The sequence below is a fragment of the Sciurus vulgaris genome (genome assembly GCF_902686455.1).
Source record: "Sciurus vulgaris genome assembly, chromosome: 1".
Classification (NCBI taxonomy): Eukaryota; Metazoa; Chordata; class Mammalia; order Rodentia; family Sciuridae; genus Sciurus; species Sciurus vulgaris.
This window is the reverse complement of record NC_136461.1, coordinates 163,339,901-163,367,209: the sequence shown is the minus strand read 5'-3', so window position 1 is coordinate 163,367,209 and position 27,309 is coordinate 163,339,901. Positions and strand designations below refer to the sequence as shown.

Here is a 27,309-nt window from a genome sequence, read left to right as displayed (position 1 = left end):
ATTTAACTGCTAGGAATCCACAATGCAAACCTATAGCAAATATTTGATGATAAGTTTTCTGCGTTGCCTTGTTTTTTAAAGGGCACATATGTACATTTAAAAAAAAAAAAATCACTTGATTTTTTTCCTAACAGAAAAGAATGCTATTCATTCTTGTATACCAAGACTGTGATCATTAAATGTGAAAGATTGATTATTTATCCTTTTTATTGATGGAAAACACTATACCAACAGTATAGAAAGTGTTTTTGAAATAGAATTTTTAACAAACAGTTTTGTAATAGAATAACAAAAATCTCCTAGAATAACTGCTTGTTTTTCACAATCCTCTCCTGAGACACAAGGACAACTTATAAACTAAGCTTCTGTGAACATTTTCTCTTGCCACGTGCACCAGGGCATCCTGGGTATTGATTCATCCAGCTTAATCCCTGGAAATAGTGTGAAGAAACTGTCAGGCAAATGATAAAATTTAGGAACTGCAAAGGGAAGTACTGTAAAGCATGCCGAGTGTTCCTGCTTGAAAGGACAACTGAGTTGAACTGATTAAAAATTTACTCTAAATAGCTAGCATGGGAGACATTGAAACTATATACCCTTTCCTAATTAAAAATGAGATGAAAGGAAAGGATGCAATGAGTCACTGAGGGGCAGGCCAATAGAATAGGCCTTTCTTTCCTTTTCTTCTCTTGTTTTAAGATTCTCTATTTTAATAGCTACAGAGATATGACTAAACTATGGAGCACACTGTGAAATAGCTCCTTGGATGTTCTGTCTCATTGAATCTGGCAAGAAAGTGATGTGGACCTTTGGGTGAGGGTTTTTCTTTATGAAATTTCCAAATTTAACAAGGTCTAAGGATAGATTTATATTTGTATAGCAGTATTTCCTAGCACACAATTTAATATAATCATTTATATAAATAGTTTTCCAACATAATATCGGGTGTGCCTTTATAATTGCTCAGTCTTGGTATTTCGCCTGCTCCGTTAACAGGATTCAAGACTAATGGGTACCATGATATTGATGTAGGCTTTATTGTCCCTTTTTATTGATCCTCTATTTGATTATTCATGTAATATTAAACATGGTTCTTTGCATCAAAAACTATTTGCTAAGTACCTCTTATTTTCCAGGCATTTTTATGGATGCTTCAGGAAAATATTATTTCATAAATAATATTTTTCCTCAAGTTTTTTCACACTCTGGGGTTGGGAGAAAGCCTGTGATCTATGCAAGTAGTATACTAGTCAACAATATAATAAAGGTTAAGACTGGGAACTCTCAGGCAATAAATTGGCCTGTGTTACTCAAATAGGAAATCTTTTCCAGAGTAATGACCCTGTTTTGAAAGAGTCATCACACTTTTCCAAAAAGGGAGGCAAATGGAATAAGGATGAGATAAGCAACTTATATTGAAAGGATCCTCGAAATGGCATATGTATGACTTTGAATTTTATCCTGAATGAAATGAAAAATCACTGAAAACTTTAAACAAAAGAGAGAGAAGATAAGGTTTGCCTTTTAGGAAAATTCCTTTAATGACTTTGGGGAGGATAGATAAAAGAGAGACCAACAGGCGGCAGGGAGCTTAGAGAGGAATAATATAAGCTAGAAAGTTGTTGTTAAGGCATCAGGATAGAAGACAACATGGGTTATTGGCTAAAAGCTAGGACCCTGGTCAACAGACGTGGGAACCCAAATGCATCTAATAAATTTTTTGACATTTAGCTGTTCAAAATGTGTATTCAGCTGTCTCATTCAGTTAAAAGAAAATGAACCCAACTGGGTTAATTGAGCTTAAAGGGGACTTTTGATATGTGACAAGAATTCACAATTTAGGAATAGGACTCGCTTTCCATATCTCTTAATAGGCCTCCTGGTCTCTCTCCCCTTCTTAGCTTGCTCTTTACATCTATTCCATTCTCTTTTCTTTCACTCCATATCTCTTGACACGATTTCTACCTCTTTCTCCTAATGTCTTCTTGTCCATAGCCATCATGGATTCTCAGGCTTCATACTATATAAAAAATAGCTCCTTCTACTAAATGAGAATGTCTCTCAATGCCCCCTGGGCCATGTTGCCAAGTGAGAAGTATGGATGTCCTCTCATCTCTGCTCATCTGACCACACCCTATCTCCTTAGCTTCCTCTGCAGCACTTTCGCTGGCTTCAGGTTTGGAGTGATAGCGTAGAGGGAGACAATGGAGGACAAAAGATAAAGCAATTACCTTTAAAAGGAACATGGAAATGCCTAGTGCTAGTTGCAATAAGAATGGGATTCAGAAGACAATTTCAAGTGAGAGTTAGGAATTCAAACAAGTTGCATGTAATAATTCATTAACTATGAAAAGTAACGTGAGCCCCTGACTAACTAGTAGGCCATCAACCCAAATAAGGAAAAGAAGAAAGGTCTCAGGATGAATACAATCTTGGACTAGTAAATTAATTTTGCAGAAAATTCCAATAGCTAACTGTATAAACTGTTTGACTTTCAAGAGATACATGGATTAGAGAGCACCATTTACTACCACTCCTTTTTTTTGGCTTCTAAAATATTCTATTTTATTTTTCATCATTGTCTTTTCTTCCTCCTCTTCATTTGTGTATTCTTCCTTTATGTGATCTTATTTGAAGGTCACATGTTTCTGGAAGCCCAGTTCCGACTTCTCTTTATTTTCTTTTATGTACTCTCTCCTAGATAATCTCACTAAATTGTAAATTATAAATATCATATTTATACTTATGGCTTAAAAATTGTTGTCTTCACACTGACATATCCAGTTGATTGCATAATTTACATAGATATGGTGCTATCTCAAACTCTTTATTTGAACCCCCAGCCAACCACTCACCTCCATTTGTCTTTGTCCTGTTAAACAACACTGAATCTCTTTGTCTATACACAAGCTAGAACTTGAGGATCATCCTTGGTATTATCTTTGTTTCACTCCTCTGCCAGTCCCTAAGAAATACCTATCAATTCCATCTCCAAAATATATCATGAATTCATTTTTTTCTTTTACACCTCAATTTATGCAGCTTTAGTTCAAACTACGATCAAAGAACATTTTAATGATGTCCTCTTTGTTTTAAAATAAAATTCAAACTCCTATAAAGAATACCTGATCCTTAACTCTATCCTTATTATACACTCTTACCATACTATGTTGTCGTCATACAATATTCTTCTTCTCATTATGGTATTTGTTCTTGATGTTTCCTCCTTCCAAAGCAATCTTCACCGAGCCTTTGAATGCTAGAAGTCACAATTAAGCAAGAGGATCTTTCCTGTAGCCCCTATTTCATCTGTCTCACATTCATGTCCTTTTTCTATTTTTAAACACTTATTCCTCTGAAAATATTTTCATTTATTTGTTTGCTTATTTAAGGTTGGTTTTCCCACACCCACTCATTAGAATCTGAGCTTTAGGAGATAGAGAAGTTGCCCTTCTTGTTCTCTCCTAGATCTCTAGTGTCTACAGCAGCCCTTTTTGTATGTGTTACAGTGAATAAGTGATTCAGTTAGTTAAATCTTACAAAAGAAACTTGACAGACCTTTCAATTTCTTCTCACAGTAAGTCATTTTTCACAAAAGAATAAAAATTATCTTTCGAAAATTTAAAACTGATCACATACCTTCATAATTTAACCTCTGATGGTTTTCCTCATGCACTTAAATTAAAATCAAACTCTTAGGTTGGCTTACAGTGCCATCCTCCTTGCTCATTACTCTCCACTGATCTTTCACTTCATTGATAACTAATTCTCTTCCGCTTGGGTCATTCTTTCTTACATTGTTTGCATAGTTATTTTCTTTTTCTTTAGATTTTGGTATGTTATTTCTTTAAAGATACTTGTCCCTGACCTTAAATTAAGATCCTTTTATTTTTTTCTTTTTCTCAATTTTGCGTATGTTTCTCCTTAACACTTAGTTTTTTAGTTGTCGCAATTATATATATGTGCTTATTAGTTTTTTAGTTGTTGCAATTATATATATGTGCTTTTGGTTTCAATCTGCCTCTTCATGTAAGATGATCATGGAAGAGATTGAGTCTTGTCCCCTTTATTATTCTTAGTATCTAATATGATTCTTGGAATACTGAGATACTCAGTATTTTAATGTAAATTGTATATCGAAAGGTAGTAGAAGATATTAGAATGAAAGAGATTTCCCATGGTTACAAACTCTAGAGTCCTCATTAAATCCAGGTTAAAGATGTGAGGTTTTCCTTTGGTTTTGGTTTTGCATTGTTTTAGGTTATCATATTGTTTAAAAATTTTAAATGTCTTTAGGTGTGACATGAATGCTCCAGTTTACATAGTCCTCATCCAGGAGTGGTACTTAAATATTTTAAAACCAAGAGAGACCTTACACTAATTAGTAAGGACGTAGGAGTTCCTACTTTGTCCCAAGTATTAACCCCAGGAGGGGTTAGGAATTCAAGAGGTTGCTGGATTTTTCAGAAAAGCCAACAAACAGGTCAAGGAGAAGAAAGAGATAGGCCTTTGGGGCAAATGGTATTTTCTGGCTTTTATGGAAATGTCTCATTGTTAGTGAAGGTACTCCAATCCTGCCATCTCTAACCTAGCCCTTACAGGTATTTGAGTTTGCGATTTCTTCTGTTTTAGAGTAAGAAAAGAGGAGGAACAGAGTCCTGGGAAGCATCAACATTTAAGGACTGAGTGAAATAAAATAAGCTCAGCAAAGAGCAGCTGGAAAAGATAGGAACCAAAATAAAATGGCTCTCTAGTTGCTTAGGGAAGAAAATGCACTACATGGTTAATTCTGTCAATAGAGAGGGTGAAGAATTGTTTGCAAGGGCTTTGATGGCTCCAAGAAGAAAAGAAGTTTCAGTGCACTATTGGGTATGAAATCAGCTTTCAGTGGAGGGAGAACTGGTTGGAGACAACTTGTTGAGCATACTGAGAAGGACAGGATGCTCAAGTGTGCTGGGACATGGAGCAAAAGGAGGCATATCATCTGCAGAGAATTTTCAAGCAGCAATACAAGTGATTGAAATTGGCCTGCTCTTTAGTATTATCATGCTCTGGCAGTTCTGAACAAGGTTAGGGCTTAAATCGTCCTACCCTCAGTTACCACTCTTTTAGAGAGGGATTGTAGTTTATACCTGAAAGAGGAAAGAGTCAGAAAAGGATATCTTATAAGACTAGAGAGACTTGCAGAGGAAGTGCTTCAACAGAAAAGACTTTATCATCGGTAAAGCAATTTGAGGACATATAGAATGTACAAAACACAGGAATTACTAGGGGCAGAATCCTGGATCTTTGACTTAGAATTGTGTCTTTAGGACTAAGTTGTAAATTTATTTTATTTTTTAAATTAACACAAATTTTGGCTATGTTACTGTGTAATTATTCATTATATCTGCTTTTGAAAGTAACATTGATGTTTCAAAAATAACATCAATATTGTATATATGACTGCTATTAACATATTTCAAAGATTCCATGCAAGTAATTTAAATGCATTGTGCTACTAGAGATATTATAATCTGACATTAAATTAATGCATTCTGCATTTGCACTTATTTCATACAGGTAACAAATATTGGGTGTTCAAGGACACAACTCTTCAACCTGGTTACCCTCATGACTTGATTACTCTCGGAAGTGGAATTCCCCTCCATGGTATTGACTCAGCCATTTGGTGGGAGGACGTTGGGAAAACCTATTTCTTCAAAGGGGACAGGTCAGTACACACATCACATAGGAAAGAGTTAATGAATGTTTCCAGAAGTCAATGTTTCTAATCTATCAGAGGCAAGCAGTGTTGATGAAGAATCTGTGTGGAGATAAACACAAGTTAATGCAGTAGAAAATATTTCAAAATATATTTTAAATAAGATAAATCATCATAAAATCAACTTATGTGACTTTCTTATGATGTATATGTATACAGTAATATATATATATATATATATATATTCTTTCTTTTCTCCATGCCTTTCAAATGACTATAAAGCTGCATAGGCAGTGAATATCTGTGTCCTTACATTTTCTTATAATTTTACTTCATTCAGAAAAAAAAATATTCCTTAGCACAGGCTTTATATGTCTTTCTACTCAATGTTAAACGGTTACCCTTCACACACAGTTAATTGTGACCATTTTCAAATAATTTCAGTTTATTCCCAGGTCCTATACCTTCAAAAGCCATTTATTAAGTTACCAACAAGCAGGTGCTATAAACTATTAACAAGCTGTCACTGGAGTAGATACTCTTAGCATGAAGTATAAGATCCCTTCCCAGCCATTCACTCTCTCCTTTTTCCTTGTGACATCACTTACAAGATCCATAAACTATAAGTAAATTGTTAGTCTTATAACTCACAGTAGCTATCAAGTATGCATAGCTCCATCCTGTTCACAGATATTTGACAGATATTACATATAAAATATGTATATACATATAAAATATATATAAATATATGTGAATTGAAGATTGTTTTTATCAATTTAAATACATATTAAGTGGAAAACGTAATAAAGATGAAAACTCAAATTTCAACTATTCTGTTACTTGCTGGGTAACAATATGAAACTAGCAAGTAGCCCCCACTGGTTTGTAGGACTTAAATATGCCATTGTGCTACTTATATAACACATTGCAAAAAAATACACAGGCCTTAATGTCCTACATGCTCCTATAGAGTTTGCCTTGTTACCCTGGCATATTCCTGTTCATTATTTTCAGCTTTAAGAGAAAAATAACTGAGGATATAAATGTTTATTTAAAATTTATAATTTTTCATTGTGAATGATTTCATTCATTGAGTTTTATCTGGGAACAAAAAAAAAAAACCTGTAATTGTCCTCCGTGTATAAGAATGTACACTTTTAAGTTTATTCTGTTATCAACTTTATATACATTATATTTCTATAGCAAAATGTCCATAGTTTTTAATTCATGATAATATGGCCAAAGCTTTTCCAAAACATTTCTTAGTAAATCACAAACAAAATAATCCATCACAGAGATGTTTCTTAGAGCCACAAGAAGCATAATGACTCTCAATGGTATGTAAGTATAATATAGTGGAAGAGAAAAAAAAAAGCGAATAACTTTATTGCCACAGCATAGTGACCATGAAATAAAATAAATCTGCAGATTTATGTTCTTTAAAATTTTATAACCCTTCAGGTTGTTTAATTCTCTAGTTTTGATTATTTCTGAGTACTTTTTCAGAATTAGACACATGACAGAAGACGGAGGGATACATTGGAGAGGTTAGTTTCTAGGACACAGAAAGAGAGTTTAGCTTTTGGGCTCTGGATGTAGTTCATTGGTAAAGCTTGCCTAGCTTGCATTAGGCCCCGAGTTTGATCCTCAATATGGGGTCGGGGGTAGTTGGACTTTCATATAATAGTTTAAACAAGAGTTTCAAGCATAATATTAAAAGTTACCATTTAATTATCAGTTCTTTTTCCCATATGTGCCAGAAATAGTTTTAAAATCTTCTTCGCCTTCTTAAAGTTTAGCTCTTATTGGAAAAATTTTACTTTACAGATTAATATTAATTATTAATATTAAAATAATTTGAGAGATACCCCAAATTAGTGAAATGAATGTAGGTTAGATACAAAATTTATAATAGAATAAAGGTTATTAATAAATGGGAAAAGGATTTTAGTTCATTTGCTTACTTGAAAAGCTTTTTGTAAGATAGAGCAAAATATATAAATATACTCTTATTATTTGTTTTATTTAAATTACTATGATTTTTATAGGCTTTAAAAATATTGAAAGTAGGATACCAAATAATTTCCATGTGTATGATCTTATGTAAGATATCATGAATTATAGATGTTATATAAATAAATTACTGCATATTTGTATAATTACTTAATTCCAGAGTCATAACATTTATCAATACATTCATTCTAGATTTATAACCCTACTTAATTCTACCTAACAGCCTACAGTGACAATATGACTGTGAGACAGCTGATTCCATTTTCAATAACTTTAATGTCTGTTTCCTTTAGATCTCTGTACCAATCCTGGCCTAACCCTCTTTAAGTCATTCAAAATTTATTTTCAACACATACTATATCACATGTGTTAGGCAATAAGGACAATAAAGAAGACCACAGGCTTCTTATGGCACTTACATTCTTACTTAATGACCTTGATGATTTTTACATTGAGAAATGCTACAAAAAAGTTGCTACAAAAGCAAGGTTCTGATGGACAGAGATCCATGGGAGATAAAGATAGGATGGAAAATAGTAGAAGTTGGGGAAGAACTCACTTGTGAGTGGCACACCTGAGGGGGACCTGAAGAGGGACAGGCTTTAACCATATGAAACTATATGAAGACCAATGTGTTGTAGACGGATGAAGTAGTTGTGCAAAGGACATGAAAAATAGGACATTCAAAAACAGAAGAAAGCATTGTGGTTAAAGCATAGGAATTAAGTGGTCAAAAGAGGTCAATCAGGTCAACAGAGACCCAATGGCAAGCATCTTGGAGGTCATGGTGAAGAGTTTGTACTGGTTACAAATGGAAAGGCAGTATAGGGTTTTCAGGAGCACATGATTAGATTTCCTGTGTATTGATAAAGGTCATTCCCCTGCTGTGAAGAATGTGCTTCCAGAGTGGAAGCAAGAAGGGTACTTGGGAGAATGTTGCTCAAGCAGACTGGATGGTAGCAGTGGATATGAAGCAGAATGGATGGGTGCAGGATACCTTTTTAATGTAATCCTAACAAGTTGTTCTTATGACCTGGATTTCAGGGGAGAGGAAAAAAAACAATTTCTAGGTTCTTCACCCAAGTAATTGAGTCGGTAGTGCAAGTCCTGGAGATAAAGGAGACAGGGGAACAAATATTGGGAGAAGAGGATGAAGAGATTGAAATGTCCATATTCGATCCAAAGCCTCTATTTGCACACCAAATGAGAGGAGTCAAGTAGGCAGTTGGATAATTGAGTTTGCCTCTGAATGGAAAGGTCAGTGGGAGGCACAGATTTGGAAGTACTTGACATATAAAAGGTATTGAAAGCAGAGGTCCACATGAAATCTTTTAAGAAGGGAAATAATCAAGAGTAGAGGAAATGATGGTTCTTTAAATAGATCTGTAAATGCAGATTAAAATATCTACTCTTTCACTACTTCACATATAGCAGGGAACTCGGTCCCTCAGATTCCTGCTTGCCCTTTTCATAATAGACTATAATTTGGTACTTGGATACATTTTGGTCTTCATAGCATTTAGCTCTAAAATGCTATCTTTCTAAATCACTTTTTAGCATCTTCTCACAAATAAATTCCAAGATTCTAGTGCGAGACGTCATTCGAAGTTCAACAGTTGAGAATTGTAAGATCATATTTAAAAAAAAGACAAAATTTTGTTCCACCTTGGAATTTTTTAATTTACCACTAATAGTCAAATAGAAAGATACTTTTATTTCTTCCAGCTTAAATTGTGAGTTTATAAATTAATTACTTTATGTATAGTTAAATGACTCAACAACATAGTAAAAAATATTTTATTGCATTTTAAGTGTTTCTGAAAAGTATGATTATTTGGGTATTAAAAAAGAAGTGTTCTATTATTTTGTGGTCATAAATCTTGAATCTGGGCAAAGAATCACAACCATGTCAAATTAAAAAAAAAAAAAAAATGAACGTCATCATGTGAAATGCCCTTGGGTCCATTTGCATTCAGTTTGGAATTAAGTATCCAGCAACATCTAATTCAATTGTTGCACTACAGAAATTTCTGTTACCATTTTTTTTTCTTAACCTACAAAGGATTTTAAAAATTTACATCACATGAACAACTCTAGTGTCTTATGAATGTGATTCACCATCAAGTCTAAAATCTGATTAATGAGTCTTATTTCTGATCATAATTGTGTTAAAACATTAAGAATGTTTCTCACAAAGAAACATCTAATTAAATTCAAAATTCTACAGTAGATCTCAGTGGCTCGGGTGGCTGAGGCAGGAAGATCACAAGTTCAAAATTAACCTTAGCAACTTAGTGAGGTCCTAAGCAACTTAGCAAGACTGTCTCAAAATTAAAAAAAAAAAAAAAAAAAAAAAAAAAAAATTAAATTTAAATTCTGGGAATGTGGCTGAGTGGTTAAGTGCCCCTGGGTTCAATTCCCAGTTTAAAAAATAATAATAATTCTATAGAGATGACTGATGAATCAGAATGAAAAATCCTTTCTCATTTATTGTCCTTCTGCACAAAATTCCAAATTTTCTACACCATAATATCTAAATTTTAAATTCCCCAAGTAGTTTATTTAAGGGGTTCTGATCTGCATATGGTATTTACTTCTTAACCAATCCATAAACTTATTTTTTCTGGGAGGAAAATATCAGCAGGTTGAGCTTTCTTTGTTAAAGTTTGAAAATGTTCAAATATGTGAAAATTACAATCCAAACCTCTATTTAACAAGCCCCAGTACCTTTAATAAAACAATCCTGAAAATAGTTAAACATATCTAATCACATTCCAATCTACTGGATATTCACAAAACTGGCACACAGCAGGCAACCTGAGAATTCAAGCCAACACTGAGATTCCCAGATTGCAAAGTGAGCCCCTATTCTAATTTTACATTATCTACTAGGAGAGAGAGAATTCCTTTATTTTGCAAATTCATATCAGAATTATGTGACTATAAAAGACTCAATAAAATTTGCATTCCATTGATGTTTTCTTGAAATGTAAATTCTATCAATCTTATATGTCTGGTATATAATGGAGAGGCTCAGAAAAGTATCAGTGGATGAAAGGATCTACGAGAGAATACAAAAAGGAAGGAAGGAAAATTATACCTAAACAATTATACCTCAACAATAAGAGTGACAAGTAAATATATTACCAGGATGCTATGGCAAGGAAGTTACTAGCAGCGACAAGGAGAAAACCACCCTGAACTATGAATCAAAGAGGGCTCTTCTGAATTTCAGCTCTTCCACAACACAGCAGAGCAAAGGCTAATAAGTCACTTATCTTTGAATAAAATGATTCCTATGGTGTGACTGATTGAAGGACCATATATACTGTAGCTGTAGTTAGGACATTTCTATAGAGAACATTATAGTATAAGTTAGTATAGTTCAGGGAGTTAAGTGAAATCAAATAATATAATGCATTATATAAATTTGCTTTATGGGCACAAAACACAACAAAAAATATAGATATTATTACATAAAGAATAATATGACTACTTCTCAGAAACTGTTTTCTAAGTATGTTAAGTAATGTTACTAAGTGATTGCATCAGGCCCAGGATTTTAAATTATTCCAAACTTCTACCATTTCAAACCGACTTTAACTTACATTTTGTTATTTAATGGTGCCACTTATTATAAAGTAGATCATTATTTAATCTATCATTGAAGGGAAACCCTGTCAAGTACATTTTGACTCTATAATACAAGGTACATTCTGATCTCTAGAGATGTAAAATGTGAAGGGGAAAGTGTTTCCTAGTCTCCAAGAAATCAAGTAGTTCATTATTTTCTCAGGAGAAACTTTCTTCGGTTTCTTCAGTTAAGTGAAGGAAGCTGTTAACATACATGAACAGTCATAAACTCCATTGAAGTATTAACTAAAGAGAGAGAACTTTAGATTATAACCCTGGTCTCAAACATATTGACCACTGTGTAGTCATCACAGAATGTTCCACAGGAAAGGAATATTCACAAATAATTCACAGGAAGATATTTTCTTGATCAAAGTATGAAAGAAACTATATTTCAGAACTGGTAGCTTGACATACGGATGATTTTACTTCATTATACAAGAAAGCACCCATCACTTCAGTGATTATTAGTTCAGCTCAGTGCTTCTCCTGCTCCCCTGGTCAGATCTGCTCTAGTTTGAATGTGATGGGGACCTGTTACAAATAGCTGCCAGAGACTGTTTCCCTTTGTAGATTAAAAACGGGAATACTTCTTGAAGCAATGTTTTCCTCCTTTCCATGTGAACACTGAAGAGGAAGGAAGTACTAATATTACAAATGTTACCTGAGTGAGTGAGATTTGTAGGTATTTATAACAAAACTTCCTGCACAAAATCCCACAGCTCTGTTGAACATAAAGGATCCACCATGAGACCTAGCACAGAAGAATATCCAGAGTAGATATTTTTTTGTAATTTCAGAGAAAATGACTAATCCAGGAAGAATTAAATGTGTCATTTCCCAAACCTGCATTGATAAAACACTAGCTTTTGTAGATAGTCATAGATGTTTGTTTGGGGGAAAGAGACATATCAAATAAATTGGGGAAATATATTTGGTGGTGTCAAATAAATACGAAAACTATACTCATGGTGAAAAGAGTAAAGACTTTTTAAATCAGACAAACATGTTTATACATCTATCAGTCATCTGTTGTCCAAGAATCCTCATTCAAATAGGGACAATAAGGACTATATCATGGGTTTTTTGTGAATAAAAAAGATAACCCACATAGCATTACGATCTTTGGATTTGGCATTATGCCTAAAATAGGCTATGTTACTCTGAATTCCAGTAGTTTTGCCTCATCATGACAATCTTTTTTAATGTTAAAAAAGATTTTAATGTTTTCCTCTTCAAACATATAGACAATAATGAGTGATCCAAAGTAAGGATGTTCAGTTTCTTCCATAGAAGTCTTGGGGTTCTAGAAAAATGGCTGTAGGGCTGCCCTGTGAAAGAACAGGAGCCAGATGGTTCTGACTCTAGCTGAGCTTTGCTTTACTGTTTTACTATCTTGAGTCCATTCAAGACCTGTCCTGAGGTCTACACTCATATACACAGTTTCCTCATCTATAATCCCACTTTGATGTCTGAATTTAACATAGCTAACTCTCATGACTTCAGACCGTCATGGCGCACTTCCCCTGCTTTCTTACGGCCACAGTGATCTTCCACATTATCAGGCCCAGAATTCTAAGGTCACATTCAATATCCGTCTTTTCCACATTTCAAATTCAATTCATTACTAAGTCCTTTGGTGTCTTTCTTCTAAATATGTCTCAAATCTGTTGAATTCTCATCTCTATAACTGACTCCCCATTCCAAGGCTTATCGGAATGACTTCTTAACAAGCCCTCTGTTTCTGCTTTATCTCTTTCAGCCCCTTTCACATAAAGCAATCAGCATCATGTCTTGAAGCATCTCTACTCAAAATATATATTAATTTCCCATCTCCCTTAGAGGAAAACCAAAGCCTTTACATAGGATAAAGGCCTATCTCACCTTAGGTTCTGGTTCCTGCTCTGACCTTGTGTCTAGTCACTAGCCTTCTGGAAGGTACTCAAGTACTCCATGTCTGTACTTTCCATAGGAACTTCAGCTCCCCCACCTACAGTGTTCTCCAAATACCAAATGTGTTGTTCCTCACTTTTCTCTGCTCTAATGTCAGCTTATCAAAAAGGACTTCTCTTTCTACAGCTATAAAATGACTTCTACATATTCCTAACTTTATCTTTTTTTATCTTCATACGCTTACCATCGTCTACCATTGTATGCATTTATGAATAAATTGGTTTATTGTCTATATACTCAGGTAACCTAAAATCTAAGATCAATGAGACCTGGGGCACATCTATTTTGTTCAAGGTTGTATTTCTTGAACAATTAAGATTCAGTGTGTGAGCACATATGTGAGCACAGGCACACACATGGGTTTGTGATATCCTTATGAATTGCAAATATACTTAGGTAGAATAATTTATTTAGCATTTTTATGAATTTTAGCAGACTGAATAAATACTAATTTTAACATATGCAGGATATGCATAGTAATATACACATTTTTAACATATGCAGGATATGTATAATAATAAACACATTTTTAACATATGCAGGAGAGGAAATAGCATAAATACTTTATGCCCCCTGTCTTTTCAGATGTTCCATAAATCAGTTACAGGTATATAGGCAACACTGTCAAGCATACAGCAATAATTTAATGAATGATAACTATAACTGTTTGTGTGTGTGTATATATATATATATATATTTTTTTTTCCCCCTTTGTGTGTGTTGTGTTGTCCTTTTTAGGTATTGGAGATATAGTGAAGAAATGAAAACCATGGACCCTGGCTATCCCAAGCCAATCACAGTCTGGAAAGGGATCCCTGAATCTCCTCAGGGAGCCTTTGTGCACAAAGAAAATGGTATGCAACACATTCATTACATATTTCTTAAGTTTCCTAACTATTGTAGTAACACACTGTTCTTTTTCATTATGTTAGATAATTGGGAGGTACCATACTTCAGCTATATAATATTCATATAAACTTTCCTCTTAGATTAATATTTAGTATTATGCTCTAGACTTTTTTTTACTATCATTTATGAAGAATCATTAGAAAGATATGCAGTTAATATTTTAATAAGGGGGGTGTAGATACTTTTGAATTAAACTTACCTATATGTCTATCAACATTTCTGTAAAGATAATAATAACAAACATACATGGGATAGGAACTGGCCTTGGGAAGAAGATATTCAGGTAAATGGAAGCACAAAAGCATGGAATAAAAATGCATGTGGAGTGTTACAATTTTTTCCTTACTCCTTGGCTTAGAGTGTTAGCAAACAAGCAAGACCCTCACTCAGTACTGTCAGACCAGAGAGGTTATATAATGACTTCATAACAAGAAGCAAAAGGTAAGCCCATGTACATGATGTTTGATAATCAGAAAATCCAATACAGTGAAACACTGAAACATTGTCTCTAGTTCATTCTTCTACCATTATAGACATCATAGGAATCCTCTCCCAAAGGTAAATTTCAAAAATTCAGACTCAAAATTAAGCCATAAATATTTATGCCTTTCACTTTGATATAAAATGTGCCTACCTACTGACACTGATTCTGCCATCTTGGGCAATGAAATATGAGTATCTGATGCCATTATATGCCTTCTCTGTATCAGGAGCACTATATAATTTCATTATTTAATTTAATTGTCCTACACAAGTACCTCTTTACCAACACTAAGCACCTTCAAATTACTTATCCCTATGTGTAAAATTTGTAAGATATATACTTGTCTTGAAACTAGAACATTTAAACCCCAATAAATAGGATTTAATACACTGTCTCCAAAGAGGAAACATTAATATTTTTTTTACATTGCATTGTTAAAGTAATTGACAATCTGTTGTATGAGGTAGAATATTTCATTTGGTCATACTAGACAAATCAGGTTTCCTGAGATTGCAGCTTCCTGAGCAGTCCGTCTGGTTTTCGCTGTAACCATCTTAACAATTTTCCTGTTTTCCTTCCTTTGTTTTTTGTCCCTTTGTCTTTTTTTCCTCTTTACTTTTAGTCTCCTAAAATAACTGCAGCCGTCCAAATGAGATTTGAATCATTCAGGATATGGTGGAATAATTTCTTAACACTGATTAACCAACAATGTTTTTTTTGTTTGTTTGTTTTTTGTTTTTTGTTTTTTGGTTTTTTTTTTTCCAAAACAGCAGCATTGGTTTTTAACTGTAATGAAATCATAATCTTGGTAAAGAATCAAACCCTCCTTCAAATTATTGCTACGTTGTTATCAAATCACACTTCAAATACTCTATATTTTTTCTTTGGAAGTTCAGTTTTAAAAGAAACACAAGATTCCAGTTTTAACTATCACATTTAGCTTTACCATTTGTAGCCCCATGTTTGTCCTGTTAACATAGTTTTATCCCTTGGTTCTGTCAGTTTGGTGTATTGATTCTTCCCCTCAACACTCACTCTCTGTTAAAATACCACAAGTTTGATTCAAACAAATATTTCCACAGGAATCTGTTTATTCCTTAATGTTTGTCAAACACTTAACTGCCTACCAATAAATATGTAAGAACCAAAAATAGGGCACAGAGGGACTGCCATTGGAGAACATCCATTCGCCATAGTAATACAACTGTGATGAACTGTCATTACATTTTTAGGATGAAGCAATAGAAAAGTAACCAGTAAGATCTGGCCGAACATAAAAGAAAAAAATATCATTAAATTACTCATTACAACCTCACTGATTTCTTTCTGAAAATTTTAATTCTTGTCATATGCAGGAGTGTGACATCAGAGCTGTTTTCAATTCAGAAAAAAATATATAATTAACTAAACAGTTCCTCAACTAATTGACATTTCAGAAATGAAAAAAGTAAACCTAAATTATTGAGCAAGATGGATTTTATAAAATCAAGATTTGGCATATTTCTATTACCAAGATTTCAGTCAGTTTCTTTTCAACTACTTATATTACTTAATGAACTCCTAGTGACTAGATTGCTTATGTCTAATAATTGCTTTCAGTAACTACAAATTCTACTCCTATATGTGTAGTGTGTTACTATAAAATTTGGCTTTCAGAACTGATAAATCTGAAATGCCCAGTAACTTGATAGTAATTAGCTTTGGCTAAAAATTGAAGATGAGGACACTTCCAGCTGTTAGTTTCCAGTTTATAAACATAAGAAGTACGTTCATCTATTTTGAAGGTCTCTTTAATTCTAAATCAGTGCCATTGTTCAACTGTGATCATCTAATGTCTGTTATTTGGCAGGGCTTCAACATTTCTTCATCCAAGCTTGTTGAGTAATTACATTGGATTTCATTAGTGCGATCAAATACCAGCTCCCTGCAGAAAAATTTGAATCTACATACACCTGTTTTCACTTGGCAAGTTGCTCTGATTGCAGAACTGTCCTTCGAAACTAAAAGCCACAGCAGATATTCATGGCTTTGAATAGAAAGACTTCGAAAAGGAAGTGACCTGAAGTGATAGTTCATCCTTTCTGGAATTTTTTGTGCAATGTCAAAGTTCTTTATTTCAGGGGTGACATCTCATGCAACCTTTGACATTACACCAATAACATCATTCATTAAGTATTTGGACTTTATATGTATACCAAAATTCAAGTCCTGCTTTCACCACAATACATATGTGTGTATGTGTATATACATATAAGTACATATGTATATTATATATGTATACATTTTTTAAATCTTCAAGTCCTAATATCTTTGAAAAGAATGAGTAGTAACTTCTACCTGACAGATTGATTCCTAGGCTTAAAGGAGACAGCATATACTAAGCTTTTAACACTTGTATCTCCCATAATTACAGAATCCAAATATTCCATTTTTTCTTAGTTTTATCACAAAACAAGAATTAAGCCCAAGTAACCCAACCACAAAGAAACAATATAAAGGGTCTATGGACAAAATAAAAGGCTAGATATGTGCCTTAAAAGTATCAACAACAAAGTTTGGAGAATAATCCTAAATGCATATGTATAATTTATTTGTCAGAAGCTCACAAAGTGAGCGACCATAATGTTTTGGAACATGAATCATACATATTGCTGAGTTCTTTGAGCCTTCCACATACCACCTCCTCCCCCAGGAATTAATTAATCAAGTTACTTGGAAGTATCAAAGTTATAAGTGTATATTTGGTAGTCCCTAAAAGGATTCAAAAGAGCTTTTAAATGCTTTATGAAATGTAATTAGTTGATACAAATTTAATATAAACTAAGTATATAAGTTAAACAATGGGGACAAAAGAAGGGGAAAAACACATGGCCTAGAGCCAGAAATGAGGTTAGTGCACAAAATACTGTAAATATCTATTTATTTGTTAAGATTTCTAGCAGACAAAAGAAAATACCTCCAGCCTTATGATTTATTATGATTTCTTGTTCAAATGACAAAAGGAAACCTGTTGTTTCGGAGGAGCACAATGATGCCGGATTCAAAGATGATAAGAAATTTCCCTGGAGGTGCAGAGGTGAAAAGCTTCTTTATAAAACGTATTGAACAGTGTCCTCAGTGGCAGCCTGAGGGTAAAACAGTGTTTCCATTTATAAGGCTGTTTCAGCATCTTTCAGTATAGGTTGATGTTATCACCCTGATGTGTGATTCTGTGCCAGCACACCATAAGCCAGCAAAAGGATAAAATTCTCTTTCTAGTACAGAGGAGGAGTAGATGCGACTTCCAGCTCATCGTCCTCTAGCATCCTCTGCAGATCTCCTCACCCTTTGCTGAGCTTTCCATGGGCATTAGAAGGCACAGTTCCTGGAGTACAATATTTGAACTGAGAATGCTTTCTTCCTATGAAAATTAAAGGATCTTAAAATACATCTTTTAAAAATTAGCCTATTTCATTAACATTCATATATATATTTTTTTTTCACTTTCACCAGTAAGTGGTATCTGTCTCTGTGTTTTCCCTCCAGGCTTTACATATTTCTACAAAGGAAAGGAGTATTGGAAATTCAACAACCAGATACTCAAGGTAGAACCTGGATATCCGAGATCCATCCTCAAGGATTTTATGGGCTGTGATGGACCAACAGACAGAGATAAAGAAGGACACAGCCCACCAGATGATGTAGACATTGTCATCAAACTGGACAACACAGCCAGCACTGTGAAAGCCATAGCTATTGTCATTCCCTGCATCTTGGCCTTATGCCTCCTTGTATTGGTTTACACTGTGTTCCAGTTCAAGAGGAAAGGAACACCCCGCCACATACTGTACTGTAAACGCTCTATGCAAGAGTGGGTGTGATGTAGGGTTCTTTTTTCTTTCTTTCTTTTCCAGGAGTTTGTGGTAACTTGAGATTCAAGACAAGAGCTGTTATGCTGTTTCCTAGCTAGGAGCAGGCTTGTGGCAGCCTGATTCGGGGCTGACCTTCCAAACCCAGAGGGTTGCTGGTCCTGCACATGAGTGGAAATACACTCGTGGGGAAGCTTCCATGATGCACAGTATCTGCCGTTCTTCAGTCCTTTGTCTTTCTTTGTCATTCAGTTATAGGCCTTTCCTCTGCACGCTCAATGCCCAGTAAAATTTCAGGATTAACTAAAGAAGAGGAAAAAAGAAGAAAAGATTCTTCTTAAAGGTTTTAAATATTATTTTCCTTCTGAAGTCTGAGCCCATTTTGGGGAGAGAAAAAAAAAGCAAAAGAGAAAACCCACAATTTTTGCTTTAAAGCAAAGGAAACAAATGTTTAAACAAAAAGTCCACAATTGAACTTTCAGGAAAGTGTGAAGACCCAAAACAGCTTTGTCTCCAAAGAAGATAGCTCTGTGACTGCTATGGATAGTCTCCTGCGCATCATTTTGTCAGGTGGGAGATCTGGATACACAGGCAGGACTTTAGACTGTCGGGACAGCCATTTTCCAACAAACAAGGGGCCAAAATATCTGCAATATAGTAACAGCCTTAATAATACATCCATTTTTCATTTTATACAGCTGTTCTCAGCTATGTCCTCAATGTTTCATCACATTTATATTCATAACTACATTCAAAACAGGACCTTTGAATTGTTTTGAAGTGTTTCTAAACCCATTCTTGCCACCGGACCCCTATATCATTGTGATGATATCCCCAGGTTGTATTAGGCCATTGTCCCAGGCCTTCCATGGGTCTGTCAGGAATATTCATTACAAAGCAGAGCAAGAAGCAGTAGGTTTCTGAAGTAGATTAAAGTGACAGTTATTTTGCAAGGATTTGTGATTCTAGTCATATATTGGTGTAACCCTTTGAGAACTATCAGACCAGCTTTCAGAGTCTTAGGCTTGTCAGTTGTTGCTATGTGGTAAATTGTCAAACTAGCCAATGATAAAAATAGTGACAAATTCAAGAAGTTCCAGTTTTTAAATCATATCCCATAACCCCTATGTAATTCTAAAATGATTTACAGTACTACATGAATACACTTATAACAAACAGCAGTGATGTTACCTGCCAAAATTTTTCTGGCAAATAAAAAGGATATTTTGTTAACAGCATCTCGTAAGAGTGAAATTTTATTTGAACAACTGTTTATAGCAACCTAAGTCTTTTTTTTTTTTTTCTTAGAGACATATTGAATTCTTGTTTTAAAATCCATTGCATGAGAATTCAATTTGCCTTGGTATACATAGTTAGCATTGCCATTATAAAAATGAATTAAAATGATGACTCTGAGGTTGCATGAGTATCCTCCATTGCATTAACTATTGCATGTCAACCATAGTTCTCAAAGGGTTAGTATGGCTTCTGGCATTTTGCCATCCATTTGATCACTGACAGAGCCAAGAGACCACCAAAGCATTTCATTGTTGAGTGTAATTTGTCCTAAGAGCAGTATTGTCATTTTCATGTGACCTGCAGAGCAGGTTTGTATCAATATTTTTTTCCTAGAGAAAAGTCAGCAACTGACAGACCTCTTTATTGATTTTTAGGAGCTGCTTCTTGCAGTGAAAGGCTTTACAGCCACTGGGCTGTGAACTTATTAGAGATGGTCAGGAGGAATGCACCCCATGAGTCAGACATTGGCTTTGTGTGAAAGCCAGCTTTTGAGGGGATTAGCTTTTGAAACAATGAACAGCTTGCCTTGAACTTGATTATTGATCTGTTGACTGTCATTAACAACAACTTAAGCATTGTCTTCTGTGAAAATTTTCCTTGAAGAGTCCTGTTCTATGTCTTTGCCCTTTGACCTTTAACTTGCAAACTGGCACAAACTGAAGGGAATCTGGTGTTGCTTCTCCATGGGATTGTTAATTGTTCTCTAAAACCTCTTAAACAACGAGCTGTTTCCTTAGAGTGCAGAGAGTGTCGAAGGTGGATCTGTAGATGGACACTTTGTCTTTACATGCACACTCTAAAAATGCCCTATAGGTAGAAGTGGTTTTTAATTTCCTTTTAATATAATTTGAAGCCTAATTTCATCATTTTAGTATGAATTACAAAAAATATAGGAAAAAAAAAAAAACCTCAAATACTTGAATGGCCAGTGTGGCTTTTATATAAAGCAGGAATTTTATACTAGTAAAAATTTCTTACTCATTTGCTAATAATACACATTTCCAGATGATTTTTAATGAGTGTAGGTATACATTCTTATTTGGAAATGGATAGTTTGGCTGCCTTGAATTTATATTTATACTCAACATAGCATGAAAATTAGAATGCCTTTTGGTTAAACTACGTGTTTATGATTTGGTTGGGGAAAATATTTTCTAATCATGGGTGGCATGCTGAAAAGCCTTGCAGATTGGTGTTTCTTATAATCTGAAAATATATACTGTAAGGCTAAGAGAAAAAGAACAGTTAGAAAAGAGGAATGGCTTTACAGCAAAACATTATGCAATGCAGACTATATTTTGACAAGATATCAAAGATGATGGATTTGAGGTCCCAGAAAGCAAGGAAAGAGGACCAGAATCAGCCCTGTAGCTTTACTTCAGTGCTTCCATTCTAGATGATGCTGATATTTTAAAAAGAGTTAGTCACTGCTAAGCATGGAAGACTTTATACATAAGCTTGTTTGTACAGTATTTGCTTGTGGGAGGATTTAATTCTTTCAGGACCTTGTTGTCAAGAAAAAATGACTGGAAACTATATTTTGCTAAAGATAGAAAATGAGGAACTTTGTCATTTTGGGACATGTGCAAATCATTCAGGAACTCCATCAACCTGCATTGAAAAAAAAATTTTTTTTCTCTAAAATGAGAAAGAAACTGAATAAGCAATCTATTGCCTCTTTACTCATTCATCACAATATCCTGATTCATCATGAGACTGTAAGTATATAAGGGCTAGAAAATAATCATAGCATTAAGAAAAGTCTATCATGCTTGAATTCTGGCAAATGTCAAGGATAAGGCTTGAGACATATTTAATTGAATATGAGAAGGGGTTTATGTAATAAAAGAAGGTATGTGTGGCTGCTCTCTTGAGTAAGACATTGATCAGACTGTAAGAACACAAGAGATAAGAAAATAATAAGTACAGTATAATCACAAACACTGGGATCCCATCTTTTTTTTTTTTTTAATTGTATACCAGGCACTTTGTAAGGTCTCTGACTCTTCTTCAGTTAGATTTGGAAAAATACTAATTATAATAAAATAATAAAATAGTGAGAGTGACTAAATGATCTACTATCAGAATAGTAATTCAAAAACCATGTGGAATAAATTTCCATGGGTCAGCAACATAATGTATCAATCAATCCAGTTCAGAAGAGACATTCAACCTAGGTAATAATTTTCATCTCATCCCTAATAACATGAAAAGCTCAGACCTACAGTTTCCTAAGTCAAATGAAAACCCATTTATGCTCACAAGAAGTATTTTTCTGTTTTGTTATTTCTCATTACTTTTACCCATTCTAAACAGATGTAAACAAGATAATGTTCTTTATATAAAATGACTATATCATTTTAGTCAAATGTTATTGTTCTGTATATTTTTAACTGGACAGAATGAAGTATTAAAAGAGCTGAGCAGCTTGTATTCTGTGAACCAGAAATTCTACATCACACTTGTTGAACAGTTTGTAAATTTAACTCTTGACCCATTTTAGAACAAAGTATCTGCTGACTTGGCAATCTTAGCCATTGAATACTGATGCTCTTTACAGTTGCAGGTGTTATGTAGCTTGCTTAGAGAACGTTATGTATTACTAGCAAAGACAACTTCTGTTATCAATCAGAAAGCAAAGCTTTTCTGAGTCAAATATAATAAATTACTAAGTAATGATTACCACAAAATAATTACTAAGTAATAAAGGATACAGACTAGTTTACTGAAATAAGCAAATGTTCCTCTTATTACTCAAGTTTCCTGTAATCTTTTTAAATTTACACATAATTTAGCTTTTCATATGCTACATACTTATTTTCACTCCCTTTCTGTGTGTGATTAAAAACACAATGTGTTTGCTGGATGTGGTGGCACATGCCTGTAATCTCAGCAATTTGGGAGGCTGAAGCAGGAGGATTGCAGGTTTGAGGACAGTCTCAACAATTTTTAGTCCCTGAGCAACTTAGTGAGACACTGTCTCCAAATTAAAAGGGCTGGGGACATATGTAGCTCAGTGATAAAACACTGTTGTATTTAATCCCCAGTATAAAAACAAAACAAAAAACCTAGACACACACAATGTGGTGGATAAGAACATTGCCCAAACTTTGCTTGTAGTTCCAATACATGAATAATGGCATGTATATTGGATCCTAGGAATGGGTGATGTAATACTTGCAAGTTCTCCATATTGTGTTGCTATCTCTAGTATGATACAAATACCCATACTTTGTGGATCTTACAGTAGAATAACCAGTGTATCCATACTGACTAAAGTCAATGTGCTGTCTAAAGAGGAATGAATGTTTTAATCAAATAGACTTGTTAAACAAGAGTCATAAAAAGAATCTTTGTTTAAAAAGTTTTCAGAGTTATTTCCAGAAGCTAATAAAGGCAGTGATTCACTGAGTCTTGAGTCTTTGAGATTGTAGTATGTCCTGGAACACAGCAAAAGTTTAGTTTTTGATGCTTTTAAGAACAATCTTAAAGTATCACAGATGTCAAATAAAATATGCCACCTAAACCAAAAATGTAAAATCAGATGACTTATTACAAATGCTGTAAATACAATGTCAGCCAATGTATGATATCACAGAAGGTGTCAAGTCAGCCATATTGGAGAGTCTAGCCTTTCCATTGGATTTCATGCACCTTCATGAACTGATTTGTTGTGACCACGGGAAACACATGCTAGAACATATGTATCTAAATTACAGTTTCCATGTTGCCTGGAAAGGAAATATAGCTGCATCAGAAAAATTTAACAATTACATTTTAAAAATTAGAACTTTATATAAAAAAGAACTAGGAATCAGAGATAGTACTGCACCCTAAGTATGAAAGCTAAAAATTACATTTAATTAAATACAATGGACATGGAAGAATAAAAGAGTCTTTTGTAAAATATAAAGACATACTATAGCACTTGATAAAACAACCAGAAATTTCACTTTAGCAAGTATAAAAATAGTAGAGAAAATTGCAATTTCAAAGCTCTTTCCAGTAGTGAAGAGTATGCGATACGTCAATGTATATATTTAGCCAGTGGTCATTAGATGTTACCTGCATAAACACATCTGATACTCATTCATTGCTTTCTAGCCCAAAAAAATTCAGAAATAGGTGTTCAGTAACCTCCTTTGGAAAGATATATAATGTTAGAATCCCCTGAGAAAAGCCATTTCCCTAGGATAGAAATTTACCTCAATAATCATAGAACACAGAACACTTGGCATAGTAGCAAAAGAGTTGCCTTAGTGTTGCAGTCTCATATAATTGAAATCTTCGTCTTCAATGTACTGCTCAAATCATTTTTTATTTTTCCCCCATTGCTATAATTTTGAAGTGATTCTGAAATATTTCAGGTCAGATTAATAACATCCAATTACAAATATCTTTTTCAATATACATCTACTTTGAAATTTAAACCAATAGTATAGAAAGCCTAAGAATGAACACTAATTTGACACACTTACAGAAATGGAGGGGAAAACACATGATATCTTGCTTCAGAGCAAGGTATCATCAACCCTTATTCACTTCCAAAAACTGAAGGAGAGAATCGTGATCAAGAGTAAAATCATAAAAGTTGTTGATCTAAAGAGATATCTCTTGACTATTGTATTCACTTGTCTTCGTAAAATCCCTGACAAATTTCTGGTAGAACATAGAGGTAACAGCCTTCAATTTTTTAACATAATTGTGAGCTTTTAATGGGACATGACATGCATCATTTTTTAGAACAACGTTAATTCTTTATACTAAGTAAGAATAATACTTTTTAAGGAAAATGAGGACAAAACCTGTAACTGACCAGTGCTTAATAAGTATACAAATTATATGTAAAAGAAATTTATAATGGAGGTTTTTGAGGATTCTATGCCTTTTCAATTTAAAGAGCAGTGTGTCTTAGAATTTTTCTTATACTAACAGGGCTAAGGTTAATATTCAAATTTGTACTCAACGTGTCCTTACATTAAAGGGCACATTGGACAGTGTAGGAAGACATAAACTAGAATGTTGTGCTGATTCACATAACTTTACCATGTGCTCTGCTATAGAGCTGGATTTATATGCCCTTAAGAAGGGAGAAAAAAATCAGTTAAAATAAATATGAAAATATGATAATTCTATCATGTTAGGCCCCTTAGCTTCAGAGCAAGATACCATTAACCTTTACTTCACTTCCAAAAACTGAAGGAGAGAATCTTGATCAAGAAGAAAATGATGAACTTTTTGACTTAGATGTTTCTTGACTATTTTATTCACTTGTTTTTATTCATGAAAATTCACCCATTGTCACACCAACATTTCTGTAGCATTTGATCTGTAGCTAGATCAGATCCCTGGCACAATATTTTTTCACAGCCTTTTCATACATGCCTCATATATATGATGACGCTTTGGTGAGATGTGACTGCATGCTAGGATGCTTTTTCCTAGGATAGGGTATGGTGCTGCTTGTACTTGCCACATTTTATATGAATGTATGTTGCTCCATAGGCCTGTCTTGCCAAGATGTGAATGGAGGTAGACTGTGTGAGCTGTCTATTGAAGTCTCTAGGATGCATGTTGTGTTTGCCATCATGTGATGCCAGTTCTACATTGTTCCCTCTCTAGATATCGACAACTCGGTTTTTAAAGATGAAACATATTTTGCTTGAATTAATGATTTCAGTAGTAATACAAGGGTTATGCTTATCTCAATGTCTTTTTTTTTTTTTTCTTTTTTCTATCACTGATCTAACTTTGCAAGGCCACATTATTGCCTGTCTTCTCCCCATTCTTTAGTATATGCCACCGCCTAGGCAAAATTATGTTTTGAGTTCTTTTGATTATTTACTCCTTTGCATCTGATATGGACTCCATTATTCCTGTGTTCATAAATACAAAAGTTCACAATCTTTGTTACTTCTAAAAACAAGGGTGAGTGTATGCCTATTTTTTTTTCTCCTTCAATTCTGAGATTACTATTTGTTTGCTTTCTGTTTTTCATCACCAAAATAAGCTATTTGGGAAGGATACTTTATATTGTGTTGTCTTATCATCTCTGCCTATATTTGCATTCCTTTTAATCTCCACCCTGTCCTCCATCTTTTTTTTTTCTGTTGTTACAGATTTTAAATTTTCCCTTCCTCCTTGAAAACCAGAATTGAATAGCACTCTACATCAAAGGAGGTGCCCAGGAAATATGTCTTTTTTTCTTCAGTATTCTTCTTCACACATTTCATGCAAAGACTTAGTCCCTGTCGTTTCACATACCCCCAATCTCTGTCATTGGCTTCTAACTTTTGTAGAGTTATTCCCCTGAGAAAAGTGAAATGCTGACTTAATGGCTGTTGTCTGTTGATAAGACAGCTAAGGAAATTTGTTTCTGCAGAATGTATCATAAATAATTATACAGTAAAGTGAATACCATAATATAGTGTTCTGTTTAAGGTACATCATGGGAACATGAATGCCTGAAGCCTTGATTCTTTGGTCTATTTCCTTTTAAGTGTAAATTACATATACATACATAGTTATGTATGTATATGTAATTTACTCTTGATATATACATACATATATTAGAAATAGATAGAATAAAAGAATTAGGGGTATTATAGCAGCAGCTCTTTGCTGCATTGGTTTTGACTGCATCAGCATTTCTATTGTGAACCTCTATTTTCAGGGGTTTTAGAGACTTGGCCATAAAATTTTGCTTCAAGCTTAAAAGTCTTGAAAGATTTTTTTTTTTTTTTTTAGGTATCTAATTTTAACAAATATATCTTGTTTTTTATATTATAAGAGGGAATAAAGGAGTTTACTAGTTCAATTTTGCGCTGAGATAACTTTTAATAAACTTAATTTTCTAACAAAAATAAAATCTAATTAGTTCCTAGTTCGTTGATGATTTTTTAAAAGAGTCAAATATTATGGTCATTGAGCAATTTGCCTGCTTCATCAGTGTAGAAACATATCTTCAAAATGTTTTAAATCTTATGTACCTGTATTAACATTATCTTGATTCCAGTAGTGAATCAGTATGATAATGAATGCAGGTATATGACATCCATATAAGCTATCTGGTAGTACAGATTTGAAAATATATAGTGTATATGAGATACATATATATGTATACATATGTACACACACATATATATACATATATATGTATATATATTTACTAGATAGATTAAGGGGGAAAAGCTCCCATGAACCTAGTTTGTCAAATAAATATCATATATTTTTTAAAAATTGCATAGTCATTTATCTTTCAGAGTCCAAATGAGATGCAAGCAATTGCAAAGGTAAAAGAAAAGTTGTCTCTTGGGTGAACAATACACATTTTATATGGAAATAATTTTCCTTTCTATGTTGTGTTTATGGGAAATTAAAAGAATAAAAATTAACAGACTTTATTTAAATATAACATTAAACTGTGAAGCAGGGAGAAACACCAGGAAATTGGAAATTTAGGCCAT

The 27,309-nt window shown here is 33.9% G+C and overlaps 1 protein-coding gene across 1 annotated transcript in view; it reads left to right on the top strand.

The window, feature by feature from the left end:
• Positions 1-18,951, top strand: part of MMP16 (matrix metallopeptidase 16) — a 258,787-nt gene extending 239,836 nt beyond the window's left edge. Inside the window, exons 8-10 of the mRNA XM_079143787.1 lie at positions 5,563-5,713; positions 14,042-14,157; positions 18,222-18,951. Of these exons, the coding sequence (XP_078999913.1) occupies positions 5,563-5,713; positions 14,042-14,157; positions 18,222-18,556 (602 nt within the window). The 3' untranslated portion in view covers positions 18,557-18,951. The remainder of the gene's footprint in view (positions 1-5,562; positions 5,714-14,041; positions 14,158-18,221) is intronic.
• The last annotated feature ends 8,358 nt before the right edge of the window (positions 18,952-27,309 follow it).